Genomic DNA, 12,506 nt, shown 5'->3' with positions numbered 1-12,506 from the left:
AGTTCTATAACTCACCCACTAAATGGCTGAAATGTAAACAGCGAACTTTGGCAAATATAGATGAGAATGTGGAAGAACTGGAAAACTCAGTATTGCTGGGAAAGTGGCATGATACAGTCCACTCTGGAAAAATGCTCAGCAGATTCTTGTTAAAATTAGAATTCTTCCCTGTGATCCACTTCTAGGTATATAGTCCCACCACTGTCACCACAAGAAGAAAACACCCATGTCCACAAAAACCTAAAACAAGAATGTCATAGTATTTCTGTTCTTTCCCTGCCTGTCTCCCTGTCTCTTCTTCCTTTCTGAACAGTGTTACTTAGTTGCCCAGGCTGCGCTTGAATTTACAATTCTCCTGCCTCAGCCTCCTGGGATTACAGGCATGTGCCACTGTACTCACCTTTACAGAAGGATTTTTTTTTTTTTTTTTTTTTTTTTTTTGCAGAACCAGGAATTGAACTCAAGCCCTTGCACTTGCCAGGCAAGTGCTTATTCTACTGAGCCATCTCCCCGGCCCCTATAGGATTTTTGAGGTATTAGAAATGTTGTATATTTTCATAGAGGTGTCGATTGCACAGGTATACCCAAAATATATGTATAATCTATGTTTTTCTTTTTTTTTTTTTAGATATGAGTCTTTATTCTTGTGATTTCTCATTAATTTGGTTAAAATCTCAGTTCCATCCTGGAAATATTTTTTTTTTACTTTATTGAGAAACAAATATCAATGAGGCACTTTCCAAGCTGATTAATAGGACGTTTTCAGTAATTAATACATTGCACATTGTTATCTTCTCAGCTGTCATCCACAGCACAAGAAGCATCCAGGACATCCCGTCCAAACACTACTACAAATCATTCCTCTCACTGAGCCAAGCAAAAGCAGCCGTACATCTATCCTAACTGTTCTGTATATACAAATATAAAATGGTCCCTCCTCTGTATCCCCCCTGTCCAGTTCAGTCCTGTCAGAGATGGGTATTCTATTGGCATCTAAATATTTTAGGTGCTTGAATTCAGCAAAACAATCCAACACAGTCCAGTAGTCCACAATAGTAGGGGGTTGTCTGCAGAAGTTGTTGACTAGAGCCTTTTACAGCTCAGCATATTAATATGGCTTTACTTTATATACCTCATTTTTTAAATGTTTTTCATTTGTAAATATATCTTCATTTAAAAATTTTTAAATAAATACATTGAGTAGGTAAAAACTAACCGAAAATAAACAAACAAAAAAAATCTCCCAATAAGTTAGATGAAATTTATGTGTGCTAACCCAGACAAATGAACCATTCATCAGAATTTATCGGGAGCTGGGCATGGTGGCACACACCTGTAATCCCAGCACTCTGGAGGCTGAGGTAGGATGATCGTTGTGAGTTTGAGACTAGCTTGGACTATAAAGTGAGGTCAAGGCCAGCCTGCATAGGAAGACCCTGTTTCAAAAAGACAAAAAAAAGAAAGAAAATTGGGGGAAATCTCACATAGTGATTGTTTTGACGTCCATACTTTCTTTGGTTTAACTTATTTTTTATTGGTGTATATTTGTGATGCATAATAATTGTATTCATTTGGGAAGTTGATTTTGTATCTTGATCATGTTTGATCCCCTTTTTGCACCTCCGTGTTCTCCCCTCTGTTCCCTTTCCCTAACCTCCTCCCCCAACTTCAAAAAGTGTATCTCCCTGTTTCCTGCCATTTCTCCCTTATTTACTCTGTATTTATATTTTGGATTTCTAAAATAAGAGAAAACGTAATATTTAAACTTCTGTGTCTGCCTTGCTTTACTTAACATTGTGGTCTCAAGAACTACCCATTTTCCTACAAATGCCTCATTTTCCTTCTTTATGGTCAAATAATACTCTTCTATGTATACATTTTGTCTATTCAATTGGCTCATGGATATCTAGGCTGATTCTGTAGTTTACCAGTTGTGAATTATGCTGCTGTAACCATAGGTATGCAATTATTATAACCAGAGTCAGGAAATTTCTGGCTTGAGTTTTTTGCAGAATTTTCCATATTGTGTACTAGTTCACATTCCCATCAGCAGTGTACAGGGGTCCCTTTTCCCGCAGTCCTTACCAACACTTATTATTTTTTCTGTTCTTTTTTTTAAATCCAATTGTTTGTTTTTCTCTAAATTGTTATAGAGTGCTGGATGCCAGGGTGGTCAATACAGCATTTTTATAAATGGGCATTCTGAGTATAATATAGCCTGCACAGAGACTATATATATTCACAGAGACTCACTGTTTTCCTATAAGGATTGCTATTGTCTGTCTTGTGCTATGCATTATAAAATTAACCATTGGAAAGAGAAATATATCTATAATTACTACAGTGGTTGCTTGTTAAGAAACCAAAAGATTTTCTTAATATTCTGTCCCATAATTTGGGTTGGTGTGGTCTCTGTTAACATTGCCCTATGGCAGTGTTGGTTTTTCATTCCTCTAGATTTTCTTCTTTTTCCCCAATCAGTCATTCATTCATTCATTCATTCATTCATTCATTCATTCATTCATTCGCTACAGGGTCTTGCTATGCAGCTCAGACTCATAGTGATCTTCCTGTGTCAGCCTCCCCACACTGGAATTATAAGCATATGCCACTACACCTGGTTTTGGGGCTAGCTAGCATGGTGTGCCTGGGGTTCCGGGACCAGCACACTGGCATGCAGTACCAGGGATTGAACCTGGTTCCTTGCGCTTGCCAGGCAGGCACTTAGACTGCTGAGGCATCTCCCCAACTCTAGATTTTCTTGCTCAGCTGCAATTATTTCCAGCTGTAGAATGTTCCATTGCCATTGTCTTCTATTTGATTGAAACTTGTTTACTTGACTATAAACGCTTCAAGAATTGTATCATATCTCTTATACTGTACCTCTATTTTCTTAATCTTTCATATGTCTTTTTATCTTAAAACAAGTTGTTTGCAGGGTTTGGTGGTCCACGCCTGTAATCCCAGCACTCAAGAGGCTGAGGCAGGAGAATCATTACAAGTTCGAGACCAGCCTGGGCTACTAAGTGTCAGCTGCATAGTGAAACCCTGTCTCAAAAGAAGAAAACAAGTTGTTTCAGTGATAAATTCTATTTTTTTTTTTTAATGATATATTCTTTTACAGATGCAGTCTTATTCTTTTTTTTTTTTTTTTTTTTTTTTTTTTTTTTGGCAGAACTGGGGATTGAACTCAGGCCCTTGCGCTTGCCAGGGAAGCACTTATTCCACTGAGCCATCTCCCCGGCCCCTGCAGTCTTATTCTTTAGCTCTGAAATATCTTCCTGATTTTGTGTTACTCTGTTTCCTACTGGATTTTGGAAGTCTTGCCTACATTCCTCTTTCGTTATCTTTTGCTTTTTAATAAGATCTCATTTTCTATCAAGTTAAGTCATAAATGACCATTTTCTTCCTGTTTACCCAAAACTGTCTTAATGTGTCCTTATTTTTTATGTAATATGCATTATATCTTTTCATCTGTTCTCCAAAATTGTCTTGGGCTGTTGTTATATCAAATTTAAGCTTTGTATTTCTGTGTGTAAGGACTTGATTTGAATTTCCAGGCTCTCACACTGAAGTTTGAAATTCTCATTGGCAGCATCTTGCTGATAAATTTGCCTTTAGTTTTTCTTTAGTTTCTGCAGAAACTGCTGCTATTTGTTTGTCCAGTTCATGAAGCTTATTCTGTAAATGGAACAGGTCTTTTTCATTTTAATTCCATGTCTGATGTTTGTGATTGTTGTTGCTTTGCAACTTGCTCTATCGCGTTAGTTCATGAACATGTTTCTTGCTTACACACAGCTTCATTAAGAACTACATCATTCTTCTTTTCCTTGTTACCTGACGTTTTTGTCTATCACCTCTTTTTCACTTTTTGTTTCACATTCTTTATTTCATTTGTTCCCCTCCCTAGATGTCCACATTCTCATCATCTCCTTTCTGGTGACTAGCCTGCCTCCTCCCTGCGGACCCACCTTGCTAGGTCGAAGCAGCTCCCACCTGCCCTTCATCTTCCTCCCTGCAGTGGTGGGTGTGGGCCTCCTGCTCACACCCCACCCCACCCTACCCCGCCCAGCCCAGCCCTATCCAGAACAATGTTTTTTATGTGTTCCATGATAGCCATTCTTAATGATTTCTCGGAATTTTTCTGATTTCCACTTGTTTAATGGCTAAAGTGCTGAACTTCTTTTGTGTACTTACTAGTCATTAGTATGTTTTCTTTTGAGAAGTATCCATTTTTTGCCCATTTTCTTAATTGGCTCATTTGTCGTTTTTTTCCCATAGTTTTATTGATAAATAGCAATGAGACAGTTTCAAATCAAATTGGTAGGATTGGCTCATTCGTTTTTCAGTTGTCTGATTTTTTTTCTTGAATTCTTTATATATTGTAGATATTAGTTCAATATCAGAAAAGTAGCTGGCAAAAAAAATTAGCCCATTTTTGTAGGTTTTTTTCATCGACTGGTTCTTTGCTATATAGAAGTCTTAAATGTTTTAATATCCTATTTGTTCTTTTTTTTTTTATTGCACTGGGAATAGAATTTAGGACCTTGTGCTTGCCAGGTAGGCACTGTGCTGCTGAGCTATATCACTCAGCCTGTCATTGGTTCCTTATGGTATTATTGCTTGTGCTATTAGAGTTTGGTTCAGGAAATCTTTGCCCATTCCTCTATTTTGTCTTCTAGCAGTTTCAATGGTTCTGTTTTTATATTTAGGTCTTTGATCCATTTTGATAACGATTTTAGTATGGGCTGAGAAGTATGGATCTGTCATTCTGCTGCTGCGTGTGGATAGCCACTTTCCCCAGCACCATTTGTTAAAGAGGCTGTCTTTTCTTTAGCCTATAGCCCCTTTGTTAAAGGCTAGATGGCTTAAGGTACATGGATCTATTGGTCTACAAGTCTACTTCTGTGACAGAACTATTGTTTTTGTTACTATAGCTTTGTAGCATAACTTAAAATCTGGGATTATTATTTTTTATTTATTTATTTATTTGTTTCCATAATTTTATTGAGAAACAAATAGCAATGAGACAGTTTCAAACCAAATTGGTAGGACAGTTTCAATAATTAACACACTGAATGCATTCTTCCTAGTGGTTAATTGCTGTACAAGATGCAGACATGATATCTTATTTACAAACACTATTAGAACAAATCCCTCTATTCATTAAGAGAATGTAACTATATATCCTAACCATTTAGGATATATCTGTCCTAACCATTGAATACACAGATACAAAATGGACATTCATCTACATCACCTTTTTTTGTTAAGTTGCGTTATTTGAATATTATAGGTGTGTTAACTCAGCAAAATATTCTAAAAGAGTCCAGTAGCCCATAATAGTATTGGGTCTTCCGCTTAACTGGCAATGTCAGAAATTGTTGACCTGAGTCCCCCACAGCTCAACATAACAGCATGGCTTTACTTCTTATATTTCATTTTTATACTTTTCTTCTGGATGGTTAAGACCAAGGTAAAGCAGGACCTATGCAACAAGAGTTGTAGCTTTTGGGTCTGATAAGGGCAGTGAAATCCCCTCAGGATTTATCCTGAGATCCTGTACCTCAGATTGTAGAACCTTTGTCAGTGTCATCCATGTGGATGAGTCATGGCCATTGCTTGGCCAATGTGCTCTCTGTGAAAGCCTGAGAGAATGTTTACTCTCCATGTGACTCTCCTTTGGCACACTCTACATCATCGATCACTTTCCTCTTTGGGCCCATAATCTTGATTAGAAAATTTGGGACACTACCGAGGTACATCACATTACAGTACAAGTTCTCTTATGTCCTGAGTCTTAATTGACCTTGGAAGGCTAGGGCCAAAATGTTGGCTTTCCTTGCAGCCCTCCTCTTTCTCTAATTTTGGTCTGCAAACTTAGGTTGTTAACCATCCAGAAGACAAGCTTATTGTTATTACCATACAACCTATTAACCTCACTATCTGTCTGAATATCAAACATCTTAGGCATAACATGGAACAAGTATTTTTCATCAAGTATTGATATGTTGAACTTTAAGTCCCTACAGAATATGATGAAAAAAACATTTAAAAATTAGTATATATTTTTAAAAATAGGCATAAAGAATTATATACTTCTTATGTTTACACATAAGTCCAAAAATCTAACCATATACAACCTTGAAGCAGGACAGTCCCACAATATTCCTTTTCCTATCTCTTGCCTTCATTCATCACCCCCATCTTTTTGAGCAATCATCTACCCGAGAGCACAGCAGCAACTGGCATGTCATGACAAGCAGCCCATATTCAGAAGACCAGAATGACAGGCACTCCAAGCATGAAACTACTATTACAGTAAATTCTGGGCTTATAATACCTCCTGTTTTGTTCTTTTGTCTCAGAAATTGTTCAGCTATTCTAGATCTCTTCTGGTTCCATATAATTTTTTTTTCTGTGCAGAATGTTGTTGGTATTTTGGTAGGAACTGCATTAAATGTATACATCATTTTTTGGTAATATGGCCATTTGCACAATATTGATTCTTCCTATTCAGGAACCAGGGAAAGATTGATTGAGTGATTGATTGATTTCTTTCATCTTTTATTTATTTGAGATAGGGTCTTGCTATGCAGTTCGGACTCCCCAATGTTGGGATTATAGGCGTACGCTGCCAAGCCCAGTTTTGTGGCTGGTGGTACTAGGGATTGAGCCGGTGTATTTGCCTGGCAGGTGTTTAGACTGCCGAGCCCTTGTCCGTACATTTTCTTCAGTCTTTTTCTTTAGAGTACAATAGATTTCCTTGTAGAGCTCTTTCACCTCCTTGGTAAGGTTGATTACTTGTGATTTTTTTGAAGCTCTTGTAAAGGAGATTATTTTTTAACTTTTTTTTTTAGATCACATTGTACTTTGCTGTTTAGCTTCCTGACCAATGTGCTGAATATGGTTGAACTTTTTGGGTGCATTATTGTCAACAGTGTGAAATTGCTAGCATACGAGAATAATCACCTCTTATCAGTAAAAGATTATGTGAAGAAATGGAAGTGAAATTTTTTGTGTAGATAGTAATTAAAAACAAGTACTATTGAGCTGGAGGGATAGCTCAGCAGCATAAGCACTTTCCTGTTTAGCAAGCTCAAGGTCCTGAGTTTGATCCCCAGTCCAAAAAAAACAACCAAACAAAAAAACAGATACTATACCTGTTTTTTTTTTTTTAATTTGTGTGTGTGTGTTTTAAATAAGCCAAAATCAACTAAAATTTATCTTTCTTATAAAATGGAATTATTAATACCTATCTCTTGGATATGACCATTAAAGGAGGAGAGAATTCACTTTTTGTACAGTAAGAAGTTCGGTGTAGATGTGTGCTGTCTTCTGCAAAGTAAATACAAACAGAAATTAGCTTCTCACCTCAGGAGAATGTAGTAGGAACAAAGGCAGGCCTGAGTCGCTCCGTCTTTGCCTTTCCCGAATCCCATCTCGTGTACTTGGTGAACCATGGCGTTCTTATGCTGCAACGCCAATGCTCTTTCCCTCCGTTTTTCTTGTAGTGGCCACGACTGTGAGGAAGGAGAGGTGTTGCTTTATTACTGCTACCAGGACCTGGAGGATCCCCATTGGGTCTGTGCCTGGCAGACAGCTCTGTGTCAGCACCTGCGTCTCACAGGCAAGGTAACATTCTGCACGTAACACCAGCATGGGCCCATTTTGACTCCCACCCTGGTACTCATTCACTGTTAGGTTCTTAGAAGTTAGGGAGTCCTGCTGGCATTTTAGTAAAAAGCTATTAACATGGTGTTTTATGGGATAATATTTAATGGCATAGTCAACTTTTCCTTAGCAAGGCAGATAGTAAATAATTTAGACTTCTTGTAAAGAAACTTAGTACTGTTGAGGCTTGAAAGCAGCTATAGAAAGTGCCTAAGAGTGGCTGCGGCTATGTTCTGAGAGAACTACTGCAAAAGCAGGGATAATTTGCTGAGCCCCAGAATAGCAAAGCATTTGTGAAATCTCAGCTTGAAAGGCCTTTTATAGACAGTAGATATAGGTGAGATTCCAGGTCATTTCTTTATATTCTAGTCAGTGTTATCGTCCTTACCTATGCTACAAAATTGTGATTTTTTTCCTGCATTTCTTTTATCACCAAGTCCTGCCACTTTTTTCTAAAATATGCCTCGATCTCATTCAATTCTTCCATTCATTCTACCATCTTAGACCAAGGCACCACCACCCCTTACTAGGCACGCCATACTTCAGTCTTCTCCCCTCCCCATCCTTTGGTGCATTCTCCACTCCACAGCCAGATCAAGTCCTACCACCCCCAACTCAGTATCTATGCGTGGCTGTCCAGCACTGGAGGGCTGAAACCCATAGCCTTCAGGTGCCCTGAATTCCTGTGGGGTTGGGCCCACCTGTCTTTCCCACTCACCTGATGCCATTCGTCCCTTTTCACACTGTAGCAACATGGTCTTTGAGTTTCTTGGAGGCCACCAAAGTGTGTGTGTGTGCGTATGTGTTTCCCTTCATGTCTTTAAGCCTTTTTCCAGGTAAATTGTCTGCAAAAAACTTTCCTGTACCAACTGTATTTCTCCAGATTAATTTTTATTCAAGCCTCAGTTCCTTGAGGTTCATGATGCTTCCTTCCTTACAGAGATCTTTCTTAACCTTCAGTCTGAATCCATTTCTCCATTGTGCGCTCTCGACGTGTATAGTTATGTTCATAACACTTGTCCATTTGTGACTTTTAATATATATGACCTCTCTCAATCCCTGAATTTCATCAAGAGAGGAAGAATTCTATATATTTTTTCAACCACTGTATCCCTAAGTCCTACCACAATTTCTGGTGCCAGGAAAACAGATTAGTAAATATTTGTGAAATGAGTATGTATCAACATTTGTTTTCAGGGCCAGGGAGATGGAATAAGCACTTCCCTGGCAAGTGCAAGGGCCTGAGTTCAATCCCCCGATCCGTCAAAAACAAAAAACAAAAAACATTTGTTTTCAGAGAACTTCCATGCCTTGAAGGAGGAGTGCTTTCTCAGAATGTACAAAATAGGAAATCAGGGCCAGGGAGATGGTCCTGTGGGGGAAAAAAAGAAAAGAAGTACATTTCTTTTCTTGCTTTGGAGATTTTTATTTTTTGTTCAGTTTAAGTGGTGAACTAGCAGTGAGAAGTGGTTCCCACAAGGTGGCAGCACTTTCCTAGATTTCAGGTCTGAATTCCTAGGCTTCAAGAATACATGCTAATTTAGTGACATTGTTTTGTGCTGGTGGATTTAACAGAATATGGATGCTTTGTTAAAGAAAAAGGAGAACTTGAAATTTCTAGAATTAAGAAAAGGAGATTTTATCCCTATTACTCTATGTCCTATGGCCTCAAGAATTTTGAGAGGATACACAGGAAGCTGAAAAGATGAGATTAGAAGATTTGGACCTGTAAGATGTGGTTTTGAATCCTAGATTATTACTAACCAATATGTCCTTGGATGAGTTTCTAGATTTCTCTGAGCATCTATGTTTTCTTTTCTGTAAGATAGTGATTATGATATCTACTTTACAGATTATACTATAAAGCTTCTGTCTTGTAGTAGGTACCCAATAAATGCTATTATTTCAGTTTCTTAGGTATTAGAAGCCTCCCCCAAACATGAGTGTAGAGATTTCTCTGTCCTAGTTATATAGGGAATAGTTGTGCTTGCCATTTATTTGGACCCTGAGACTAAAGTAGGAAACAGTTGGCCAGCCTGCCAAAAAACAGGCACATTAAGTATGTACCTCATCATAACTGCCTCAGTCAAAACAGTTTTGGATTGGGTTTCCTGCCCCTTTGGCGAGTTCAGCTGTGCGTGGGGTAACAGCCTGTGCAGCAGAGGTGTCACAACTTGCCACTTCGTGTCCCACATCTGAAGCAGCCTACACCACACTCCAGCATTCTTTCTTAGGTAGTATAGATAGTTATAATCTAGAATCTTCATAATGGCACTTTGGACAGCCACTATATATGAGTTTCCATTGGCTTGAGAAGAATTAGATCAAGTAAGGCAACCATTCAAGTTCTTCTCTAATATCTGAAGAAAGATAGCCGCTTAGAAGTTTCAAATTTTGATGTATGTGTATATTAATAGCAGTAACAGTGTAGGACCTTGATTTAAATCACTTCTCTTTCAAGAGTACCATGATACTACAGAGTGCTACACTTGGTAGCACTTCTTTCTAGAGATTGTTCCTTTCAAAGATAATCCATTTTTAAACTCATCTGAAGGATTTTGCAATACCAAAACAACAAGCTTTGCAGGACCACCAGATCATGCCTCTGTAAGGCAGATGCCCTACTCTAGGTTCTAAAATCCCTTAACTGACAAAGCATTTCACAGAGGAAGTGGAGTTTGAGAAGCCAGTGAGCCTGTAATGTGTGCACACATTTGTTCACCACTGTGAACAATAGCAAGCATTGTTTTAGCCACTGGAAATAGATCATTGAGCCTGACACACACCCCTCCTGCGACTTGAGTTTGGGGAGTAGGGTTACAATGGTGGTTTCCCTCCAAGCACTATGAAGAGATGCTGCATATACTTTTGGGTGCCTGAACTTTAGGATTTGGGTAATATCTCCTCAATAGGTATTTCTTTTTTAAATCCAATTTTGTTGTTCCTTTATCCCCTTTTTAACAATGTGAGTAAGTCAAAAGTTCAGAGAAGTGAGTTAACCTTCTGAGGACAACATGGCAAGTAAGTGGGTGGCAGGGCTAAATCGTGATCCTCAGTCTGCTGGCCCCAGGAGGCCTGCATTATACCACCTGGCCTTAGGTCAAGCTCAGGTTTGGCGCTTTGGCTGTTGAATGCCTGGGGCTCTGCAGCAGATGGACTTTCCTGACATTCTAGTGAGACTGCCTTGTTCCGCATGCGTGAGCAGAATACCTCATCTTTAATACAGGTACCCTTGTCTGCTCACGCAGTGGCTTAACTTTGCCTGTTGTTCTCATCAACCTAATGAAAACTAAGGATGTGTTTTATTCCCTGTTTCTCATTATCTTGTGCCTCAGGTTCGAATTGCTACGGAAGGGATCAATGGGACAGTCGGTGGCAGCAAATTGGCCACCAGGCTCTATATGGAAGTAATGATTTCTTGCCCATTATTTAAGGATTATCTGTGTAAGGATGATTTTAAGGTAAGAGGAATCTAAAATAAAAAGATGCAGAGCTGTCTGCTTCTCCCTAAAGCCGAGGTCACTGTAGAAAATCAAGCATAGTGCTGTATAAGCCCTCTTTGTCCTTTATGCTTAGGGCATTGCAGGCATTTCACGCTCATCCCAGCTCTTCCCGCAAGTCATTGCATGGCCTGTGCCAGCTGGCGCCCATCCTAGACCTGAGTCTCCCTTCATATGTAAGAGGGTATTTTAGCTGCACAGCCTCTGACTCTAGACCTTGAATGTACTTTTCACTTGAGAGACTCCCTGACTATTTTAGCAGATCACTATGATTTACTATATTTTCAGTAAATCTGAAACAACATATGAGGAAGCAAAGCCGTTGGCTCTCACAGCTGAACTTCTGTTTCAGTGACTTTATGCTTTATCACAGTAAGTGATAAGGTAATGGTCATGTGGGTAGGTAAGGCTCTAGAACAAAGGCCAGGGTGTAATTGCACTTGGAAATTCTCCGTGGTGCTTTTGGTTTTATAATTAAGTACCCATAGCCATAGAAATACAGTATTTTTGCACGCCTTGGAAGTATGCAGTATTTATTAATATACTGAATTATTTGAAACATTCTGGGCCCTGTCTAGCACATTAAGGTTTGTAATTTTTTTCCTAATTTGAGGTTTCTTAAGATTTCATCAGATTACAAAATAGGTCTTAAATCTTATGTTTAGCTCTTGTCTTACACCTGGTGATGTGACAGGAAGGCTGTTGTTTCTCATTGGCTAGACCAGCAAAGGAGGAGCTCACTGTTTTCCAGAATTGCGTGTTGGTGTATTTGAAGAAATCGTGCCCCTGGGGATCAGCCCCAGTAAGATCTCCTACAAGAAATCTGGTATGTTTGCTTTTAGAAAAGGAGTTGGGCTTTTCACCATAGGGATAAACGTTAATGGACAAATGAGAAAATTAGACAGTGGTTATTAAGAGCGATGATTCACCTTCTAAGTAGCTATGGGCTGGCTAATGTTTGGGTCCATCTAGTGCTTAAATTGGTTTTTATCTATGATGTTTATGATAAGTGAAGGCTCCTTAGAATGACCTATTTTATTCTTGGTGATAGTTTGACAAGAATTTGTTTTAGTTTTCTAAAGATAGTAATTTGAGAAAAATAGTTATTACTCATATATAATTCATCAGCAGAAAGAGCACATAGGCTTTTTACCACAGAAAGCAAGTGGCTTTAAAACCAAAGCAATTTGCAGTGTTCTGGAATGTTTTCTTACCTTTTTCTGTGATGGTTATAGATGACTGAAAGACATTTTGTGTGGTGAGTTTTCTTGTTTCTGTTTACTTTTTTATTTTTTTATTTTTTTTAATTATTTATTTATTTATTTATTTATT

At 38.5% G+C, this 12,506-nt stretch overlaps 1 protein-coding gene and 1 pseudogene across 3 annotated transcripts in view; one reads left to right on the top strand and one right to left on the bottom strand.

Moving 5' to 3' along the window:
* Positions 1–12,506, top strand: part of Tstd2 (thiosulfate sulfurtransferase like domain containing 2) — a 28,477-nt gene that overhangs the window by 6,845 nt on the left and 9,126 nt on the right. For all 3 annotated transcript variants that reach the window (XM_023705452.1, XM_023705451.1, XM_004645214.2), the window contains exons 4-6: positions 7,515–7,635; positions 11,010–11,135; positions 11,895–12,000. In XM_023705452.1, coding sequence (XP_023561220.1) covers positions 7,515–7,635; positions 11,010–11,135; positions 11,895–12,000 — 353 coding nt within the window. The remainder of the gene's footprint in view (positions 1–7,514; positions 7,636–11,009; positions 11,136–11,894; positions 12,001–12,506) is intronic.
* Positions 1,925–7,463, bottom strand: LOC105744071 (annotated as a pseudogene).

This window comes from Octodon degus, unplaced genomic scaffold (genome assembly GCF_000260255.1).
Source record: "Octodon degus isolate 3935 unplaced genomic scaffold, OctDeg1.0 scaffold00221, whole genome shotgun sequence".
Classification (NCBI taxonomy): Eukaryota; Metazoa; Chordata; class Mammalia; order Rodentia; family Octodontidae; genus Octodon; species Octodon degus.
The sequence above is the reverse complement of the archived record's forward strand: the minus strand, read 5'-3'. Positions and strand labels throughout refer to the sequence as shown.